Genomic DNA, 21,967 nt, shown 5'->3' on the forward strand with positions numbered 1-21,967 from the left:
CCCTGGTTCTTTGTCCCAGGGAATAGATGTCCTTCGGAGCTTTCTTGTTGGTGCCTGTTGGCGGTCCTGGGTCAGAGCTTCTGCAGTGACATCTGGAACCATGGGAAACAATAAGGGATGTTTGGGGCCCCTCAGTGATTTTCCTCAATCTCCCAGACCCCTTGGCTGCTGCCACCTTCTTTACACTTCTTAGTCTACCACATTTGTGATTTGGGGTTATGTCCAAGGTTATTTGTAAAATGAAAACCTGCAGGAAGGGGGCTTCTTTACTTCAGTGCAACTGAAGTCTGCATTGGGGTTAATCTGGGAGTGTGACTCAGAGCTCTCCCCTCCTTTCCTCTATCTCTCTCCTCTTTTCTTTACTCGCATTTGTTGAGTTCCTTCCATGTGCTAGGTGTTACACTAGGTGTGGCAGGTCCATGGATAAAAAGAAAGAAAACCAACAACAAATACAGCACCATGCATTTAAGTCTTATGAGAAATAGACATGCACATAAACAATCACTTGAGAGGACGCACAAATAGTCCCAAACACATTGGAACACTACCTGACACCAACAGGATCTGGCAAAAATCAAGAAGTCAGACAGTACAAAGTGTTGGCAAGGACATAGAGCAAATGAGAACCCTCAATCATTGCTGCTGGGGGTATAAATGGGTACGATTATTTTTAGAAATACTTTGTCATTGGAAACTAGACATGTGCATACCCTAAGACTCATAAATTCCACACTGAGCAACAAAGGCTAGAGAAACTTGCATGGTGCACCCGCATATTACATTCATGTACAAATATAAACCACCCAGTGTCTATCACAAGTCAAAGGGATAAATTATGGTATATCCACACATGGACTGCTACGGAGTAGTGAGCATACGTGAGCTGCACACATCAACACAGATAAATGTGTGGAGCATGCTGAACAATAAAAGCAAGTCATAGGAGGATATGCGCTGCATTTTTCAATTTATGTAAAGTTTAAGAACAGGCAAAACAAAGCGATGTGCAAAACTATAGAGAAACACACAAAGGTACAGTGGGAGCACTAAAGAGGAGCAGAGAATTTTGTTTCTTGTCTTGTCAGCTCAGGACGCATAACAAATACCACAGACTGGATGGCTTAAACAACAGACATTTATTTTCTCACAGTCCTGGAGGCTAGAAGTTTGAGATCAAGGTGTGAGCAAGGCTGGTTTCCCTTGAGGTCTTTCCCCTTGGCTGGTAGATGTCTTCTCCCTGGGACCTCACCTAACCTTTCCTCTGTGCCTGTGTCCTAATCTCCTTTTCATATAAGGACACCAGTCATGTGGGATTAGGGCCCACTCTAATGACCTCCTTTCAACTTAATTTTCTCTTTAAAGATCCTATTTCCAAATTCAGTCACATTCTGAGGTACTAGGAGTTGGGACTTCAACATAGGAATTTTAGGAGGACATAATACAGCCCATGGCGCCTTTCCGCCTCTCTGGGCTATGGGGTAGCCAGATAAATATAATTACATTTAACAAAGAGTTGGTTAGCACATATTCTGTTCCAAAGAATCAGAGCCAAGTTTTGAAGGACATTCTAAATTAACAGAATGATTAAGTGTTGAAAATTAATCTTCCCCCACTGTGTAGAAAGAATGAAGTATGGACTGAAGGTGGTAGCTAGGCAGAAGACAATGCAGAACTCCATTAGGGTTCTGACAGAGGAGAAGACAGCATGAATAGGTGACGCGGTAGAGTGGACATGCACTAGGCTCGGCTCCTGGATGGAGGTCGATGACTGACTGATTCCTGTGTGTCACCAGCATCAGCAGAGAGCCGAGCAGAGTAGGCACAAATCTGTTGCTGAAAGAATCAGTTTCATATTGGTCTCTTCCACTTGTACTGGAACTCTACCATGAGCATACGGGATATTCTTAGAAAATAATTGATCGTTTAATCTAAACTTTGCCAAAATTATTCAGGAAATGTCCGCTACTGATCCTGGAAACATTGCATTTAATATTCAGTTGAATCACACAAAGTGGCCAACATTTGGTCATTCTGACCTGCAGAAATGGCCATTCTACATGGGTCAATCTAATTCAGTGTCAGTTGTTGGTTTACATTTTTATTTTTGGGAGGAGACAAAAAATGACAAAACAATCCACTACATCAAAACCAAGGAGTATTTGCAGGTATAATTAAATGGTCACATAAGTAGAAACCTATTCCCAAAACAACTTCTCCTCCACACAGGCACTCTTGAGTAAAACACCTTTTTATTTTAATCAAGAAAGCCAGGAAGCAAGGGCATAACCGCCTTCTGTTGTGATATAAGTTGCAGTGGATGTAAGAAACTTTTATTTTCAGTGCAGAAGAGTTTAGGATATTAAAGTCTTACTGAGACATTATGTTTAGTGACTGCATTTTATTGGCCGGCTTGGAATGAAGGTTCGGCACAGCTCCACTAGTGAATGGCTCCATTGTGATTACTTATAAATCAGTTTTATTGTCAGTGTCAGGCTAATCAGAGATCAGCTCATGACTAAAAACAGGACTAAAAAATAATGCACCACTGCACAACAGGATTTGTTAAGAGCTCCTTGAGGAAAGGTGCTAACTCTGGGCTGCATTCACAAAAATAAAAAGCACCAAAAAGAATGTTGTTCGTAATTTCCTTGCACTGAAAACATATCAGTGCTTCTTAATTTGGAACAACAAAGATCCTATGAGTAAACTGACAATTTTAGTCAATCCCCCAAATAATTTGGAAGCTTTCAAGAACTTGGGGCATACACTTTGTCTATAACATACTGTTCCTGGAATTTTTTCAGACATCTAGAGGATAGCCTGAAACAGCGCCCAAAACTATGAGTAAGCATTCTCCATTTAAGAGAAAATCGAGAAACTTTATTGAAGTATGACATATGGCTTTTTTCATGAAATACAGAGTGATGAAAGCACATACTCTTTCTCAGATAAAACTTGGAAGTTGGTTGAAGATATGATGACTAAGTTGAATGGCACAGAACTTCTGAGTTATGCAAATACATGAAGCAATAACTAAAACAGCAGTACTTTATCTCAAAGAGCAGCAGCAAATGTTCTGAAATAGAAAAAAACAAAAGTGGCAAGAAACCATACACTTCCTAAGTGTGATATGCTAGAGATACTATGAGAGTAACACAGCCAGCTCGGCCTTTTCCAGAGGACCAGACGCATGGGAGTGTTCTACCGCACTTGTGGACAGCACAATGCTCTGTAACACCATCGTGGAGCCCTGTGCTAACATAGCCTCAAGGTCCCTGACAGGCACTCGGTGCTGGGTAGGTCTGCCTGCTTAAGAGCTCTACAGGCAGGTGGCTTCAGGAGGGAGGAGAACTTAGTTCTGAATCAGTCAGACTGGGATTCCTTCCCCAGGCAAGTATGAATAATATTTTTCTCTCGGTCTGGTAAGAGAAGTAAGCAAGACAACGCATGTGCTTGGCTACCGGTAGTTAAGTTCTAAATGTGTGTGCTCTTGGCTCTTCCCACTTCTGTTGAGCCGAATATTGCAACCCTGAAACTTCTTCGGATAGGTAGATTTCTATCCTCTGGGCAATAAAGAATTCCTCATCCGTTCAAATTTAGTATGGCAGGAATGCTGTTGGCTTTGAGGTTTTCCTCATCCATTCCTCTTAGAACTCTCCAATCCCAGTCCCTACCCCGACATCTCCTTGGTCTTAGAAAGAGTCATGACTTTCTAGAGTTTGGCTAGTTGATTATTCAGCCTACAACTCAGCCTGCCAATCAAGATAATCTATCTTGATTGATTGCATCTTTATCATCAGGATATCATGACTCTCAAGCTAAAGAAGTACAAGATAAGAGTTATGGATTATTCTTTTCACTTTTATTCAAATAAATACAATAATTGTATACAGCCCGATTAACTCTTCCAGCATCTTTCCTTCTCAGGCTGGCACACTCAGATTTAGATGTGCACTGCCGCAGCCACATCACAGCTGCGCAGCCTCTACCCTTTAATTTGAAACAATCGCTTCAGACTCACAGGCCAATAGCCACTCATCAGATGAACCACGGAGCCACCTGCCCATGTGAGACTGAGATGAGGACAGACATCTTTTTGGGTAAAAAACATTTGTATAATGTATCTTTGGATAGAGTGTAATTGTTTTCTCCCCTACTTTCCTAGATCAGGCACTTGAAAATGAGAAATTTCAGGATTGAGCAACCCAGTTCATAAAAATTCACTGCATTTGATTTCCTAATAAATTCAAACAGTGTGGGAGAAAACAGCATTTAGCATTTGCCACCAGAGTTAGTTAGACTGATAATGACGAAAGTATTTTTGATGTGTTAAAGCTTGATTCACAAATGAAGTAGTTGGAGAAATTTCATTTGTTGTATATTTGCCTTGTTTTCCCTGAAATTCTGTCTTTAAAGATAAAGTAGTAGTTTCTTTAGTTTGAAATTGGTTTGATTAATATCACTTTTACTGGGAAAACTCTGATCTACTCTGTGGGCTTGGCCTCTGGTACCCCACCTGTTCATTTAAATAATAATTTATTATTTAATTGCTCATTGATAGTTTGGTTCTATAAGAAACTAGTTTAGGTGGTTACCTCTTATCTAAAGCCAATAGGGTGAATGTAACCTAAGTGGGTCAACTTCAATTTAAAAATCTTACTTCTCATAGTAAAAAAGCAGCCAAAGATTGGATCTACAGAATGGCAGATCTGGTGTTGTGGGCCAGTGCTCATGCTGTCACACCATTAACACGAACAGGCATGACTCTGTGGAGCTGCTACAGTGCCCGGGCCAAAAAGGGCTGCAGAGCCCACTGTGCAAGATCCGCCCTTCTCTGGAGTCTTGCTTCGGAGCAGCCTCCGACAGTGCCTGCCACTGACCCCACTTCCTCTGTAAAGATGCTGTTGGGCTCAGTGCAGTCCAGGGGAGTGGGAGTAAGGCCTGATGTGTGAACACAGCGCCTGAGCAGAGGCTGGCAAGGTCATCTGGAAGAGCAAGTCTACTTTTCACAAGTAAAAAATCCCAACCACTTCACAGTCATTCCTTTAACATAAAATTAATTCACTCTGAAAAATAATACACTTTGAAACCCTCTGTCACATTTATAAAAAGAAAAAAATTCCAACAATTAAAAAAATCTTTTAAAACCTTTGTAACAATTGCCTTCTTATTAAGAAATATAAAACAGTTTAAGACACTTGGTGACTTCCTTAGGTCATATATCAGGGGATTAATACACAGTGAGGTTTTACTACTAAAATTATCCACTTGGTAAAAACTCTAGAAAGAGTTCATCAACGAGCAGGGCATTTGCATCAAACCTTTTCCAAAATGTCAAAAAAAAAAAAAAAAGGATGTAAACACCACATACTTAAAATATTAGTACAACAATATTTAGTTAAATAAATAAAAGAAAGCGGCACTGACTTTATGGCAATTTTTCCAACGCAAAAATGTAGCTCAACAATATGTTAAAATAAATAATTGCTCCAAACAGGAACAGTCATTCTCAGTACAAAGAGCATCTGAAATAAAGTGCTAGGAGATGAAGTAACTCCACACTTTAACTTGTTCACTTAGGAACAGAAATGCTGTCTGGATCATCAGGTCTGAAATATTCACCATGACAGGGAAAGTCAGTTTCACTAGGCACTAGGCTTAGGGCTGTCTTTTGCCATTTTTCTTTTTTCTTCCAGTGCGTGCTTAAATATTTTCTTCAGAGTGTTGTAAACTATTGGTCCATTTTCAGAATCAAAATTAACCTGGTGACAAAGAAAATTTATATTCAGGGCACTGTAATATGAATTTTAACTAGTCTATTTTAGGAGAAAAGAAATGGGGTAGAGAAAAAACTAACACTTCTAAACAAAATTATATATAATTTTAAGAGTATACACAATGCATTTCACACATTACTTTTAGTTGAAAGACTATAAGAGAATTGCCAATCATGTCAATACCAAACTTATCAATGAAAACCCAGCACTAAATCTAGTGCCTGGAGATGTAGTATACTTGTCAGGAAGTCAATAGTGAGTTTGAGTCAGTTTTGATTCCAGAGACTGATCACTGATAATATAAGGGAAAGGTCTCCTTATGAAGACAACTGTGCACCAGCTGTCAGTGTTGTGCTGGGGTGACCTGAAAGGGCTCTCCACCTGCTGGTCATGCAGCCTCACGTCATAACTGACTTCTCTGTAAAAAAATCACAATGTCCATCTCTTTGGAGTTTCTGTGAATACTAAATGTGAGAGTCTTCCATGTATGTGGCACATATAAAAACCTATGTAGCAGTCTCCTTTCCCCTTGGTGGGAAGGCACCATGTACACATATGTGGACCGTTTGCCCAAAGTCATCATACCGAAGGATTGGGAGTGATGCAGGATGGAGAACCAGAGCAATTATCACGCCTCCACTCAACGGCCAAAGAAATGTGTGACTCCTTAGGACAGGATCAGATCACTTGGCCAGTGACTCCCTCCTCCTGAGGGAAGGGAGGGAGGGAGGGAGGGAGGGTTGTCCTCTTGTGAAGGGCTGGGAAAGGTCCGGGATTTCACCCTGCTCTCATAACCCCTTCATCTGCCAACTCAGCGACACTGGCAGAGATAACAAGACTGCTGGGTCAGAGACAAACAACTTAATAACTCAAACAACATAATCACATGGGTTTCCTTGCCCTCCAAGTCACATGGGGTGACTTGGAAGACACAGGTGGAGGCTGCATAAGCAGGGCATTTACATCGTAACTAAGGACCCCAATGTGTGATGTGGGGGATGAGGGGGCTGTAGCAAATCTGCTAAGCTCTGGCCTGAAGGGAGACATGATCTTTACCACATGGGAAGCAGACACCACACAGACTTCCTTGAAGAACCCAGGACGAGACCCGTCACAGCCTCTGCTCATAAGGACTGTGCACAAAGGGAGAGAATGAAGAACTGTCTCCTGAAATTTTTATATATGTGGAACAACTGATATAGTTAACTTTTCATTAGTATCCCCCTAAAAGGCCAACAGAAGTTGTAAAGAATTCCTGATGCTTTCGGAAAGATGAATATTAACGTTTTTTTTTTTCAGTTAAGTCAGAAATTTATTTTTATCTTAACCATGATATTGTCTATCCCATTTACAAAAACCTCTTATTAACATTAATAACAGTTTCAATTGTTTACTTTATTAAACACCAAACCACAATCCTCCCCACACAGCAGGTAGCCTTTTGGGTCTATGGAAGTGTAATAAAATATAGATTTAAAAGGATCATGTGGTTGGGGTTTGAGTGGCTCACTTGGGAGCATGGAAGCTTAGTGCCGTGAAGCTCCAGATGAAGAACAAGGAAGCCTGCCAGAAGGATATCATTTTGGAAAGAGTGTAGGGGGAGGAGACTGGTGAATGAGTACAGATGACAACTGCAATCATCATTAATGTTTATCACAGACACTATCATTGAAAAGCTGGTTCTTTGTTTAATGACATTTTCATAAGTGAGAGGTACCGACAAATTAGCTGAATGGGTGAGGGTAATTTTTTCTTTGCAGGACCTGGCTTCTTTCTTCAGCCAGGAAAGATTGCTGTGAGCCAAAAGGATGTGCAGGGAAAGGACACTTTTTTACTCTTTGCTTATCATTTGCCAACCAGGACGCACTACCAAATAGTCAATGCTGGATGCTGATTTCTTAATATATACGCTATCTTGTTTAGACCCAAGGTAGAACTGGCTCAACAAGAAGATTCTCTGATTCCTACTAGGCAGGCACATCATTTAAAAATACTTTCTCAACACTCAATTGTTTCTCTCTACATAAAAGCTCTTTGTTCCAATGTTCTCCTTCAAAAAGCCCACAGTTCAGCTTTTTCTAATAGCACTTAGAAAACTGATATGTTTTGGCGAGAACTCTGCAACTATTTAAAAAGTCAAACGCATTTTCATTAAGAGGAAATAGCTAAAAGTTTTATTTTAGAGGACGCTGGATTTTGATTTACCAAGATTATGCTGCTTGTGGTCTGAAAGAAGAAGGAGTGCCACCCACCTTAGTGAAAGCTTTAATGGCGTGGGCAAGGATGGCTTCCTCAACATCCACGGGAATCGTCTGCAGGCTCACTATGCAGTGTAACACGCAAAGAATAGTCTGGTGCTGGCCCTATTTTTGCAGAAATCAAAATAAAAAATGTTGTCTGAAAAATACCTCAAGAAACAAACTCAGAGCAGCTGCAGAGCCAGGAACTGGTTGGGGACCAAGTACTCAAAACCTCCAATACTACACTATCTACCAAGGGCTCACCAATGTTTACAATTATGTGTTTGAAAAGCTTTCAGGAGATAAAATCAAAGCTCGTTAGTTATTACATGAAGTGCGACTTCAAATAAAATGTCTTCCTTGCAGTGAACTGATGGGATGATCCACTCATTGTTTCTGGACACAATCACTTCAGTTTGGCCAGTGTATACTGAAATGTCACGGCAATACATGGACATGTGTGCCTGCCCATTGGAGATGCTACTGAGGGAGGAGGGGTAGAAGAAGATACAGCACAGTCCTCCAGGAGCATACCAGAACTTAAGGCAGAGGTCCCTGACGAACATGTCACGACTTGATTCCTGGCGGCTGTTCACCTTAGAGAAACAAAGGAGAACCGCCGCCCCACCCCCGCCCCCACCACTGGACAGTGTGCATTCAGTACACATTGCCCCCGAGAGCCACCAACTTCACCCTGGGCATCTATTCTTTTTTTTTTTTTTTTCTTCCTGGACATCTATTCTAAAGGCATAATCTGAAATACAGAAACTCCTTCAAACACAAATGATCATAACAGTGAAGCCTACAAAAGTAAAAATGCTGAAAAGACATCCTACAGGTGGCGTTGGAGTAAATGCTGATGGAACAGCATGATGTGACAAAAGGTGCACAAGTTTTGTGCCAGAGCCACTGGAGTTTGAACCTTGCTCTGATACAAGCTGCGTACCTCGGCCGAGTTACTCCACCTTTCTTTCTCAGTAAAACAGGGCCTCTACCTCTGCAGGCAGAGGAGATGAACAAAGGTGAAAACGGAAATTACATCCCAGCAAGGGCCTGGCCAACCACCACCTAATAAGGATAACTGCCTCCCTGATCCCCTCCCCAGATCCATCTCTGTAATTTAACTGCTGAAAATATAGCCTAAGAGAAAGACTACTAATACAGGAAAAATCTTATCTTTAAAGATGTGCATCACACAACTGTGTGCATCTGCATGTCTGTGTGTGCACTAGTAGCAGATGTGGAAATGAGATGTTTACACTGCAGCATACTAGGTAACTCAAGGCTGATTATGAGATTAACGGTTTCCTAAAACAAAAACAAAGTCTATTTTTAAATGAAAATTTAGTATCTCTATATGGTTAAAAATATTAAATTGTATAAAAGGAACTACGATGAGAAGAAGTCTCCCTCCCTCCCTTCCTAGATCCATTGTCTTCTAGTATGTTCCCTAAGGCAACCACTACTATCAGTTTCTTGGTTTTCCTTCTATATCCTTCTATATTTTATACATATATAAATTATATACATATGTATATGTGTGATACAAACCCCTTTCAAAGAACTACAAATAAGTGCATATTCCAACCTACCTCACAGTTAGTTCTTCCCATTATATGCTCATGGTAAATAAGTAGAAACAAATACTCAAAAATGAAAAAGTGGTTAATCACGACATATCCCCCACCTATGTGTTAGAGTATTACTTACTCATCAAGTTAATTTTTATTAAAAAAAAAACTTATACTAAACATGGAAAGATACCTATGTTATAATTTTGAGCAAAAATGAAGCATGAAGTTGTACATGAAATGATTTTTACCAAGTTAATACATGCAGTGATAATACTGAAAGACGTGAAAATGTTTAAAGTGGCTCTCCCGGGATTATGGATATTTTCCTTTTTATTTTTGTATCTTCTAAATGTTTATACTGGGTATGAATTTCTTTTATCTTGGAAAAACTTTAATTAGATCCAGATATGGGATTCTGTATGAAGTCCCCTTTTTATTATGGATGTTTTTTTGAGTGTGTGAAACTTATATAGTTAACTTATCAACTGATCCAGCAGCTCCTTTACCTTCTCCAATAAAAACAGCGCTTCTGCGGCATCTGCATGTCTGTCAACCAACATGTCCACATCCTCTTGGGTTAGCACAGGCTCCTTCAGCTGCTCCACCCAAGACCACATCAAACTGCACAGGATGAAAGGATCCTTTTCGCCACATATTCTTTCCCAAGCTCCATCTCGGGAATTTAGTTCTTTCTAAAAAGAAAGGAAGAAAGAGGGAGGAGAGAGGAGAAAAGAGGCAAGAGAGGCAGGCACCGTTCGACATTTGATTACCTCAGGCTGTCCAGGAGAGTGAAAGTCTCAGGCTGTGGGTATGGGCTGGGACTCCTCCTAGCACCCCCACTTCCAGGAGGCACATTGGGGTGAAATAGTGAACTTATCTAAGCCTCTGTTTCCCTCTGATAAGTGCGTCCCTGTCTCACATGTGTTGGGTTGACTAAATGAGGTCTGTGAAAGCTCCTAGCGCAGAGAATGGCATAGTGAACCTAAGTTTTCCACTTCACTCGGACACCAAAGAAACAACTCTGGAAGGAAGCCTTCCTTTTCGGGGTCCTGGCGAACAAAACAGAAATATTTGCTGCAATGAAGTAGAATGATAGATGAAAAACTATAAATAAGAGAACATTTGCAAATTAACCTGGGATAAGGAAAAGCTTCTGAGTGAAATGTTAAAGTATGCCCCACCAAAAGTGTTTAAAATTGCAAATGTGGCATATGTTCTTTCAAATTCCTTTTTAGAATCATGTATACAATTTAAGAATAAGGAGCCCTGCATCCTGAAACTTGATAGGGTGAAAAGAACTAAGAAGTCTTGTCAATACTCCAAATGCCTGGAGATAATTTAGGCAGGAGCTTTTAAAACTTTACCTCAGAGAGCAGGGGAAAAGTGAGATAAGAATTTTAATTTCTGACAAAAAATTTAACTTAGATTTATGTTTTAGTAAATAAAATGTTTGCAATAGTAATAAGCACAATTATTGCTACCATTCATTCATTCATTCGTTCACTGTCAATTATTGCTACCATTCATTCATTCATTCGTTCACTGTCCAGTACTTGTAGAACACTTAAAATATGATAGGAACTATATAATATACGATTTATCTCTGATTCTATAGCAATCCATCAGGGAAGCCCCTCTGCAACAAATGTACTGGGGCTCAGAAAAGATGGAATAACTGACTTGCTCAGGAGCCCAAAGCGAGAAAAGAGCAAAACAGGCACTCCTACCCAGCTCTGCTCCACCCCAGTGTCTGTGATGTTTCTGCCATGCCACTGGGGTCCTTCCGCACAGGGTTTCTCTTTGTTATTTCATAAGTAAGCCAACACTTTGGAGAAACAAGCTGGGCAGAAATGACATAACTGAAAGACCCTCTCAGTAAATGACCATTATGTCACGATGTTTTCTGAAATCTTCAGTGGGGTCAGGAAAGACAAGGACGAAGAAAAATATATATATTAAACATGAGCTGTATCCTGGCTCTGCTGCATTCAGACCATGGGACCCCGAGTACATCACTTGACCCCTGTAACCCTTAGTTTTCCCATCTGTGATACTTAATTAATAAGGACTATACAGATTAACAAAGAACTTGTAAATAATATCATCTGCCTCACAGGATTACTGTGAAAAATCACATGAGATAAAAGAGGTGAAAGGGCCTACTATAGGCACAGGTGGCATCATGCTATTCAAATCATGTTCATTTTACTCTTTCCAGAATTCAGTAGGTTTGTTTTATTACTGCAAAGCTTGTAATAAAATCAAGAACAGGGGGAAAAAAAGGCAAACTTACCCAGATAAAAGGGCTGTATTCAGCTCTAGAAAATGCTTTCCTATGCGCTACATATTGAAACGATTTGGCCCATGCCAAGTACCACACTGAGCAGTGTGGGCACAAGTGGGGCTGGCCCATGAGGGGCCGCAAGCTGTTGCACATGAAACCAAAGGGCCTGCTGCTAGCTACTGTGGCACACAGTGATGCAGAGGGAAGACCTGCCGACTGAGTGGAAAGATCTCTCAGTTACGAGTAGGAGATAAAAAACACATTTCATGTTGGAAAAAATAATACATCTATTTGTTAAGCAAAATACAAGTCTAGTGGAGAATGTGTGTGTGGAAGTACTCTCCTCAGGTCATACAGTTGTAAGCTGGTGCAAGGCTCTGCCTCTGCATCTGGAAAGTTCTGGCCCTCCTGGAAAGTATACATGCCTTAATTAATGGCAGAACACAGAAGAGCAGCTACACAATTAACTTGTGGTAGATTACAGGCCACCAAGTCAAGATTTCACTAAGCCAGGCCTGCCTGGTAAGCCCCCACAGCTGGGCAATTTACCCTTTCCTACTAAATTTACAGGGCCTGCCTTATCTCTAGATCAGCTGCTCATTCAGGGCAAAGAGTGTGGCTGGTTTAAGATTGTCTTTCTAGTAAAAATACAACACACAAAAAAGGAGTTAAAATATAATTTCACATTCTAATTTAAGTAAAATCCAAGAAATGGCTCCCAAAGACCTAACCTCAGGAACCAACTACACACAGGTACTCTGACTGCTCCCATTTGCTTTCCTGATCTGACAGCTGCCTCACTGGGACAGGACTGGGGAGTTCTCAAGAGGGAATGCTGAGTAGACAGTATCCATCATGCTTCCTCCTGACCTCACTCAACACTTGTGTAAATGAGCTTTGGAAAAGAATTTGCTCTGATTTCATTTATGTCTCCCAGTCGGTGATCCTCAAAAGGTGGCTCCTTCACATTGGCCTAGAGATCCTTCAGGTCAGTTTACAGCTGTCTGCCATGGCCTATCCACCTGTACATCAGTCTGTCTCACAAATCCAGAAAGAAAGAAGGAAGCTACACGTATCAATCATAACCATGCTTTGCTCACTCATACTCTGCCAAGCGCTAAATGCCTTTTTTCACAGGAGACTGAAAGTAGCCCACCCAATAGCCTCATTTCTGTCATTTTACTGGGCTCTTTTTACAGCTGAGAAACCTGAAGTTCAAAAGCTAAGTATTATACCAACACGTCTTCAAATTCCTATAACAAATGAATCTGGGAAAATGCATGATGTTTGCTCTGACATAAGTATTTCCCAAGCATATATAATTCAATGAAATATAAATACCTGCCACATTTCTACTTTCCTCTTCACTTCTTCCTTTTCTGCAAACTCATTTAAGTTTGCCAGGGCTTTGGCCGCCATTATTCTCCTTTCTTCAACACTCAATCCAGACTGCAGAGCAGTATGTGGAGCAACTTCAGGCACATCTTTGCTTTCCTGGGTTTCTGGTCCAACCAAGGACTGTGCTTTGGGGCTGGAGCCACAGTTCACAGGGTTGCAGCAGGTCTTACTGTCCTCCACACCAGAGTACAGGCTGCAACCACCAGGAGCTCCACACTGACACTGGGTTCCTTGCTGGGAAGAATGATGTGGCTCCTTAGGGCTATTTGCAAAGCTGGTTGTAAATGGTTCCCCAGGGCTGTATGAACCTGAAACACCTGAAGAGAAGGTTCTACTCCGCTGTACTTCCTTTGGAATATTCCTCCTATGGAAAATTGGTGACCCATCATCTTTGAGACCTTCTAGGTCTCCAAATTTAGCCTGATTCCAGAAAGAAAATGTATTACGGACCAGTGTTTCTTTATTGAATTCCAGCTGTGGAGTCTGTGCAGCATCACAGTGACTTATGGGTGTCTGCTGCCTGGGGTTGTGGCAAAATGAGACCTGAGCAGGCACCGTCAATGGAGTCCCTGACTGCTCCAGAAGTGACTCGGCCCTCTGTAAATCTGAGTCGCTGTAACTGAGTTGCCTTTTCAGGCGAGTCAGGGGCTGAAGGCACTCAACATTCCGTCTTTTCCAAAGAGGGTCAAACTCTTGCTCACTGGAAAGAATCACATCCTGATTATCAAAATCTGCTGCCATTACAGCGGGGGTGAAAGAGTTTGACACATCACTGTCATGCCTCAGTAACTCTTTATCCAGCTGCATCGTGACCACCTCAGAAACAGTCTTTTCAATTTCGGCAGAGAGGCCAGGTACTTCTACCACTTTTTCTGTCACCACGGGCCTATTCTCTGCTAAGTCCAGCAGCAATTTGCACACGAGGTGGATAATTTTTGGCACATGTTTCAGAAATCGCGCCTCATAACCATGAAGCAGATGCCGCTGGCGGATCAGATATTGTGCTAAGGTGACAGCATGTGCTTTGGGGTCACAGCAAGAGAATATGTTTCGAAGAGGAATCAGAAACTGAGTAAATTCCCTCACACACAGTAGCTGTCCTCGAGTTTGAATGGAATTGGGTCGTTTTGCCCGAACAAATATAATTGCTTGGTCAGCAGTCATCCTCGTTGCAAAAACTAAATAACAAGCTATTAAAACACCTAATAGTGAAGAAAAGAATACTGAATGAGAAAAGTTTATGTATATATTTTTATTAATCACTCTTTGATGATTTAATTTGATATGTGTTAGGAAACCATTTAAATACAGAAACATTTTAAGAACAATTTTGTAACTTTTTGTAAAAATGTTCATCTATTTACTTGTCTATATGGCAACCCTCACCTTGACTGAGAACACTGTCTCCCCTGTACCCAGGGGTGAGCACAGGAACTGTCACAGTGATTTTAAGTGTGGATTAAGGGGAGAAGACTAAGCATGGAGTGAGGAATGACTGAGTAAGTGGGGGATGATGGGGGGATGACTGAGTAAGATAAAGCAAGGGGGAATGACTAAGTGCAGTAAGAGGGGATGACTGAGTAAGTGTGGAGTAAGGGGGGATGACTGAGTAAGTATGGTGTGAATGAGGAATGAATACATGTAGAGTGAGTAGGGGATGGATAAGTGTGCCGTAAGGGGGGACGACTGAGTAAGATGGAGTACGAGGAAATGACTAAGTATGATGTGAGGGGAGATGACTGAATACGTGTGGAGTGAGTGGGGGATGGATGCCGTAAGAGGGAATGACTGAGTAATAGTGGAGTAAGAGGAGATGACCTGGCCTGTTTATCCACCTTATGCCTAACTCCCACATGGAAGAAATAAAATCCTGCTTTTATTTCCCACTCTGTACAGTTTTTGAAAATTTTCATGCAATGGACCCATACCCTGTACTTGGAACATCTCACTCCTGCCTTTGCCATTGACTGTTCACAATCCATTCACAATCCATTTTTTTTCCCCTGAAAATTCTTCTTGCTGACTTATCTCTACACTAATATATGTTTTTCTTCATACTATGACATAATTCTATATTGCTACAAGCACTTAACAGTGTAAACATTATGTATTCTTGCTATTAATTTTAAATTAAAATAACAAAAAGGTGATAATAAACAATTAATTCAATTTATCAAAGTAAAAGGCAATCAAAAGACATCTGTATGATTCACCAAGGTTGAGAATCTCGTTACACATGATTATCAGAACCTCTGAAAACTGCATGTTCTCCCAGTACGTGGTAGGTGGGGTCCAGCATATCTTTTTCATTAGGACAGGGCAGGTCCTTAGTGTTAGGTATGAAATATCTGTAGACCTATTGCATGGAATCCCCAGGAACAGCAGAATTTTGCTGGACCATAAGAGCTGATGATATCGAGCAGTATTGAGTCCCCACCCTGACGAAACTCTTGAACAGATGAGAGACCCTGTGGCAGGTAAACTGTGGAGAGAGTCAAACTCAGGTGTTTGGTTGAACCAGATGACAACGAAGGTTCCAACCCAGCGGTCTTTATTTTTGCCCCAATATCAGTATTGAACTGAGATTCTGGGTTTTTTTTTGTTTTTGTTTTATAGTAAAATCATTAATTTTTATATAGAATTCTAGGAATGAATAGACTCTCCTTTACAACGACCTAATAGCCATGAATTAAAACTTGGCCCTGCCACTTACTAGATGTAGCAAATTACTTAACTGCCTTCAAAACTCACAAAGCTGCTTAAGACAGTAAGAATAAAATGCTCAGAACATTGTAGGTGAAACAATGCTTCCTATTTCATTATTTTAAAGAAAAATTACATTTTTAAAGACAATACATGTTTAAAAATATTATTCATTATAAGTTTAAATATATACAAGACAATAAAACTACCTCCTAAAATTTACCTGTTCGACCAAGCCCTGCATGACAATGGATAGCTACTTTTCCTTCTTGTAGAGCAAATGTCATCACCTTAACCATATCTAAGATGGTAGTAAGGGATGCTACACCATAGTCCTTCCATCCGAAATTGTAGAAATAAACTGGGCAATGAAAAAGAGAACAGGAAAAAACATCAAAATACAGGAAAAAAAACTTGCAAAAATATTTGAAAAAAGTGAGTGAATTCATGAAGAGTAGAAAGCTGTAAGGCACACAGATCTCACTGTATGTGTAGGCCTAGAATAATAGGCTTTTTACATTTCCAATAAGTTTATTGTTAGCATTTCTCACAAAGAACATTCTGTATTACTTAAGATATTTCCTGCTGAAACTCAGACAGAAAGAATTATGGAAAAGCAGGACTGCAAATCATAAAGTCAATAACATATGCCAAAACACCTCACTATGAAGGGAAAGCATAGAATCCTGCATAGAAATGTATCTAAATGATTGATAAATGGCATAAGATGGTACATACAAATTTTCCACCTAGTGGGAAAAAAATAGGTAGACACGAGCTTCTTAAAATCAAGTTCCAAAATTGCAATGGCTTTGATCCTTTCTAGCCTAGTGTGATTCTACCCAAAGTTCCCGTGACTAAGGAGCTTCCGGAACTGTCACTTAAAGAATCCCTGCATCCTACCCAGGAACAAAACTGTGCAGCAGCAAAAGCATCAGTGAGTCCTGGGTTCCGATCCTGTTGCCGTGGTGAAGCTGTGTGATCTTGGGCAAATTAAAACTTGCTAAGTCTGCGTGGTCTCATTTGTGAAGCAGAAACAATAACTATATGCTTGACTGCTTTAAAGATGAAATGAGATGACAGGTCCTGGAATACTGTTAATGTTAATTAATGCGGGCACTGATCAAATGTTACCTTTGTTTCTACAGAGTCTCTTCCTAAGACTCCTCTCAAAGAAAAAGAAAGCTTACATTTTCAACAGCAATAGCACAGAAGAATGGTAGCATTCTTTACAGCCAAAGTTAGTCCATCTTCATGCTTTAGGAGCCCTACTACCATGCAGTGAGGATTTATTTCTATCACCTTTTTAATCTGAGAGCTGAGCAGAGAAAAGTCTCTGAGTGCTGTCCCTGGTAACTCATGCAGAGGAGGGTGGAAGGACTTACTGCCAGCTTCCATGAAGGCTTCAGGAAGATACGTGAAACCACTTTCTTGTTCTAGAGGGTTCCCACAGCTGGCATGTTCACCAGGCCGCTGCAGGTTGATGATTGTTTTTAAGCCATGGCTTAAAAGGAAAGAGAAAAAAATTTGTCATATTGGGAGCAGCATTAAAAAAAAGTAACCACTTTTGGCATTAAAAAACATTGTTAATTATTCTCAAAATCTTAATTTCTTATTTGAAATAAGCTCTTTATGGATGAAAACACCTTTTCATTGAAGTTAAAAGCAACGAAAGAGACGAGTTAGCTTATTAAAGTGTGTGAACGATGTGGCATTTACCTCTGGAACTGCTCAATGACGTGGTACTTCTCGAGGAGCTCAGTGGATGGGCGAGCCATGGCCAGGATGTTATCAGTGACCCTACAGATTGGAGGAAGGACTGGTGAGATGCACGAAACCTAGAATGTTCCAGCTCTAAGAACTAAGAGAGCAAGGTATTAGGCTCCTACATTTTCTATGATGTCGACAACTCTGTGTGATAATAATCTCCTTATATAAATCTAGCTTCAATTTTGCATTATGATTAGGGCTCTAAGAAATCTTAGCTGCTTAAATCCCTGGAAAGAATTCCAGGGCATGTGTGTGTATTTACGGACTGCAACAAAGCGTTTTCAAAGACTCTCTTGAGATTCTAGTGAATGTGATAGGGAAACCTCAGTTGGCAGCAAAGGTGACAGTCTGGATTAGTTATCCAAAGGTCAATAACCAAATGAGGAGGACCATTTCTAGTTCCTGAGTTATCTACAGCTCAGCTTCCTATGTGTTAAATGAGGATAATAACACCTGCCTTGTAGGGTTGGTGTGAGAATTCAATATGACATGGATGTAAAGTCTTTAGCAAAAATCCTCCAGCATTTATGAATAAATGCTGAGTTATTGCAAGTTAGCCAAAAATAGGAGCTTCAGAGTCAGTTGGACTTGGTTTCAAATGCTATTTGTGTAGCACATCATATCATCAATAAAATGTCATTACTAATGCTTACTTCACAGGAATTTATGAAGATGAAATAACTTGAAAGTGTCTAGCACAGTGCCTGGCCTGTAGCCAAATGGATGTTTACTGAATGTTTGAATGGACAGACCCAGCAAATGGCTGTCCCTCATTAGGGCTTTGGCTTCACTCCATTTTGGTCCAATTTCTCATCAATATTTTTGTAAAAGATATATCGGGCAGTCTATCAGAAATTGTGAGTCACATGAACCCGAGAGAAGTAACAGTGACATTAAATGAACAGAGCAGAATCCAAAAAGATACCACCCTTCCCCTTGGGGTAATGCCTGAAATTCAACAGGGACCCCAAAGGTTTGGGACCCCCAAAATTTTATGGTACTTAGTATGAGATGAGGAGAGATGTAACATGAAAGCAGCAGAGATGAAAAAGACTCAGATGGTTTAGTTAGCAATAAATAAAAAATATTAATGTGGCCTTAAGCTACATTATTAGAAATTTACTTATCTGACCACACCTTAGGAAAAGTGTTTGCTTTCTCAAACATTCTTTAAGAAAGACAGTGATAGACTAGAATACGATCTGAGGACAACAGGGACAGTGGACCCCTGACTATATCACCAGCAAATCCAATATGAAAAGGTACAGGTTGTAAGTTAGAGAAGATGGTTGACAAATATCTAATCTGTAAATTCTGGCTATACAAAATGATTCACCATTAGAATTCTTTAAACACTGAATTCCTCTTAAGTGTGTTTCAAATGGGATTTGGTATAATTATCAGAACTTTTCAGATATCACTACATAAAAAAAATGTCAGTTTACTATTAATAATAAAAAGTAGTATAACTCAATAATGAGTGAATTACACTTACATACCATAAACAATGCAAGCATCTTATATTGTCCACTGAACCAGCAACTTGTAGCACTCCGACTGAGACAGACTGGAAGTGCATTTGTGTGAAAATGGGGCCTTTCATACAGAATATGGGAACCAATTAAAACAAGGCTAAAGCTAACCTGTATGAAACTGAAAACTACATACATACCTCATAATTTCTCAAATTTATAGCACATTTTTATATTATTTCCAGCAATTTCTGAAATTTAAGAGCTATCCAGTTACCATTTCTTTAAGGTATTTACATACATTATTTCACTTAACTAGAAAAAGACCCCGTGGAGTTGGTTTTATTATTTTCATTTCACAGATGAGAAAATTAAGGTTCAGAATGCTTGTATGAGTAGGACACAGTTCATTAAGTGGCAAGGCCAGGGATAGGAGTTGAGGTCACAACTTCAAAGCCCCACATTCCCTCTTCCACAGCTACTGCCTCCAGGCACCACATACATCTTCATCCTCTTTTCCTACTTAGCAGCAGGTGAGAGCTACCACAGACTGACAGTCACTCACCAGGATGAGTAGACCCCCTTAATGGCCTGCTCCTGCTCACTCCAGCGGGCTGGATTTTCATACTTGCATGCTCTGCCCCCACATGCCATGGAGCAGGCCATGTGTCCAGGAATGACATGCCGTAAACGCTCTCCGACTTTTGTATACTTTGGTGTTGGACGTCCTGAATTTCCTAGAACATACAAGGTAGGGAAGATTCAAAATTCCACTCTCCATACACAAGAGTGACCTGGGAAACAGGTTCCATTTTATCTCAGGATTGCAGATGAAAAACCGGTGCTAACTCTTCATTTTGTCAGGATTAAAACCATTTAAACTGCATCTAAGTGCACTATCTCTTACCATAGAAAACACTTTCATACATTATTTCCACATATCATACTGGTCACGAAGAGGAGGAAATTATCAAAGTAGATCTTTTATAAGGGGATGAGGTTTGTTCAAAAAGTATATTTTCAATGAAAAACATAAAATATTCAATCATTTTATCTCCTACTACATAACCACTGAAACAACAGACAATAAAAACTATAATGTAGAATTGTCAAGATTTAAAAAGGTATAACACAGCACAGCCTCTTCATATTCCTAAAATTTAAACTCAAAGGTGTGGCAATCTTTAAGAAGAAAAGGAACTTTACTTTTTCTCTTGGGGCAAGTTGGGTTTCTTCTGGCACAGCTGACAGAGGATACCGCCACCATCACCTGGAGAGAGGAGGATGAAAGCATCTTAGTGGCAGAGCAGCACTGCCTTTGTGGCAGCTGCAGGATGGGGTCTGAGGCAGAGTGCCGGCGGCCCTGGAAGAAGTTGCTGAGGAAGGGGACGGCTGAGAGTCGTCTGGGTGGCTCCTGCATGACTCTGGGCTCCCAGAAAAGCTGGAGGCAAGGAGATGTCAGTGCCAGCTTGCTCTGTGATGAACTTATATTGAGATCTGAGCATCATTCTGCATGATCTAAAGGCCATTCAGGATAGGCTGACTTGTTTCCATAGTGACGAACAAAGAAAGTACTGATTCCCACTCAGAGCTGCACAGGCAAAGTCCCACGTGGACTGCTTTGGACAGATTGTTCAACTGTGTGGAGGAATAACATGTATTTTCAATAAATTATTCCTAAATTGTGACTATTTTGTTTCTCAAACACATTTAAAAGATCTGACTGCTTAAAGAATTACATCGAAAATACCCGAATGGATTTAGAAAATAACTTTATGATGCAAACACTGTCTTTTATACACGTATTAAAACACTTAAATTCTTTTATTCCTTTCATATCTATTCTCTTGAACATGTTGGAAAAAATTCTCTTTCTACTCCTCTTTGGAACAGGGCAGACAGAAAGTTAATTGTAATGAAGTGGGACATGCTAGATACCTTATAACATTATTAAAACATAATTCCATTTTTCAGAATCAAAATATTCTGTTTTCTTGATAGAACTATTAAAGAAATTCTTGGATAGAATAAAGAAAGACATCTCTATAGGGCAGATACATGAATCAGATGACATTTCCTTTCACATTTTTATTTTCAGAATGTGAAAGCTCAATTCTTGGTTATGCCTTTATTGGATAGTTACAGTAGCCAGGCCTCTCAAAAACTCAAAAACACAATTGTGTACCTTTTGTCGTGACTGGGGAAAAAGAAGCTTGGATAATGTCTTTGCAGAGGCATACGAAAAAACAAAAAACTAAGTATCACATTTTTTAAAAAAGGAACTGAATGAGGGGGAGGTTGTAACTTGAGAATAAAGGATATAAAGAAAACAGAAACTCTTAACAACCACCCATTGTCCTTGTCCACCTCCTCACTGGTTAATATCAAGCTGTAAGGTGCCCGCCCACTCCCCACCCCTACCCCTTTCTCTGTCTCTAAATGGTATTTCAGCCATGTGCAGATGGAAACAACCTACTGTCATAGATAGGGCTCTTTTGTTTCGTTTTGTCCTGTTTTACTTAGCAGTAATGCTTTAAGCAAGTACCTTTTAAAAAGCAGCTCCCTATCTCCCCAATAGGATGAACTTTGTTAAATAAGAGAATTGGTGCCTAATTCCCACACAGAATGTAGCACCATGCCCTTGTTATTTTGTATATAGCAACAGAGAATAATTTTTAAAATGTAAACAAGCCAGAAAGCCCAGCTCCCAGAGCTTTACAGGAGAGTAAAGAGTAGATGGAGCATGGAA

The 21,967-nt window shown here is 40.2% G+C and overlaps 1 protein-coding gene across 3 annotated transcripts in view; it reads right to left on the bottom strand.

Moving 5' to 3' along the window:
• Positions 1-2,858: 2,858 nt before the first annotated feature.
• Positions 2,859-21,967, bottom strand: part of PTPDC1 (protein tyrosine phosphatase domain containing 1) — a 57,508-nt gene continuing 38,399 nt past the window's right edge. Inside the window, exons 3-11 of one of the 3 annotated variants that reach the window (XM_011384779.2) lie at positions 20,425-20,488; positions 19,784-19,955; positions 17,696-17,776; positions 17,362-17,480; positions 16,200-16,337; positions 13,217-14,475; positions 10,098-10,283; positions 8,030-8,140; positions 2,859-5,762 (exon numbers count right to left, since the gene is read on the bottom strand). In XM_011384779.2, coding sequence (XP_011383081.1) covers positions 5,646-5,762; positions 8,030-8,140; positions 10,098-10,283; positions 13,217-14,475; positions 16,200-16,337; positions 17,362-17,480; positions 17,696-17,776; positions 19,784-19,955; positions 20,425-20,485 — 2,244 coding nt within the window. In that variant the 5' untranslated portion in view covers positions 20,486-20,488 and the 3' untranslated portion in view covers positions 2,859-5,645. Of the gene's footprint in view, positions 5,763-8,029; positions 8,141-10,097; positions 10,284-13,216; positions 14,476-16,199; positions 16,338-17,361; positions 17,481-17,695; positions 17,777-19,783; positions 19,956-20,424; positions 20,857-21,967 lie in introns of all 3 variants that reach the window. The other 2 variants (XM_011384777.2, XM_011384778.2) reach the window with 2 other exon arrangements.

The sequence above is a fragment of the Pteropus vampyrus genome, unplaced genomic scaffold (assembly GCF_000151845.1).
Source record: "Pteropus vampyrus isolate Shadow unplaced genomic scaffold, Pvam_2.0 Scaffold623, whole genome shotgun sequence".
NCBI classification, from domain to species: domain Eukaryota; kingdom Metazoa; phylum Chordata; class Mammalia; order Chiroptera; family Pteropodidae; genus Pteropus; species Pteropus vampyrus.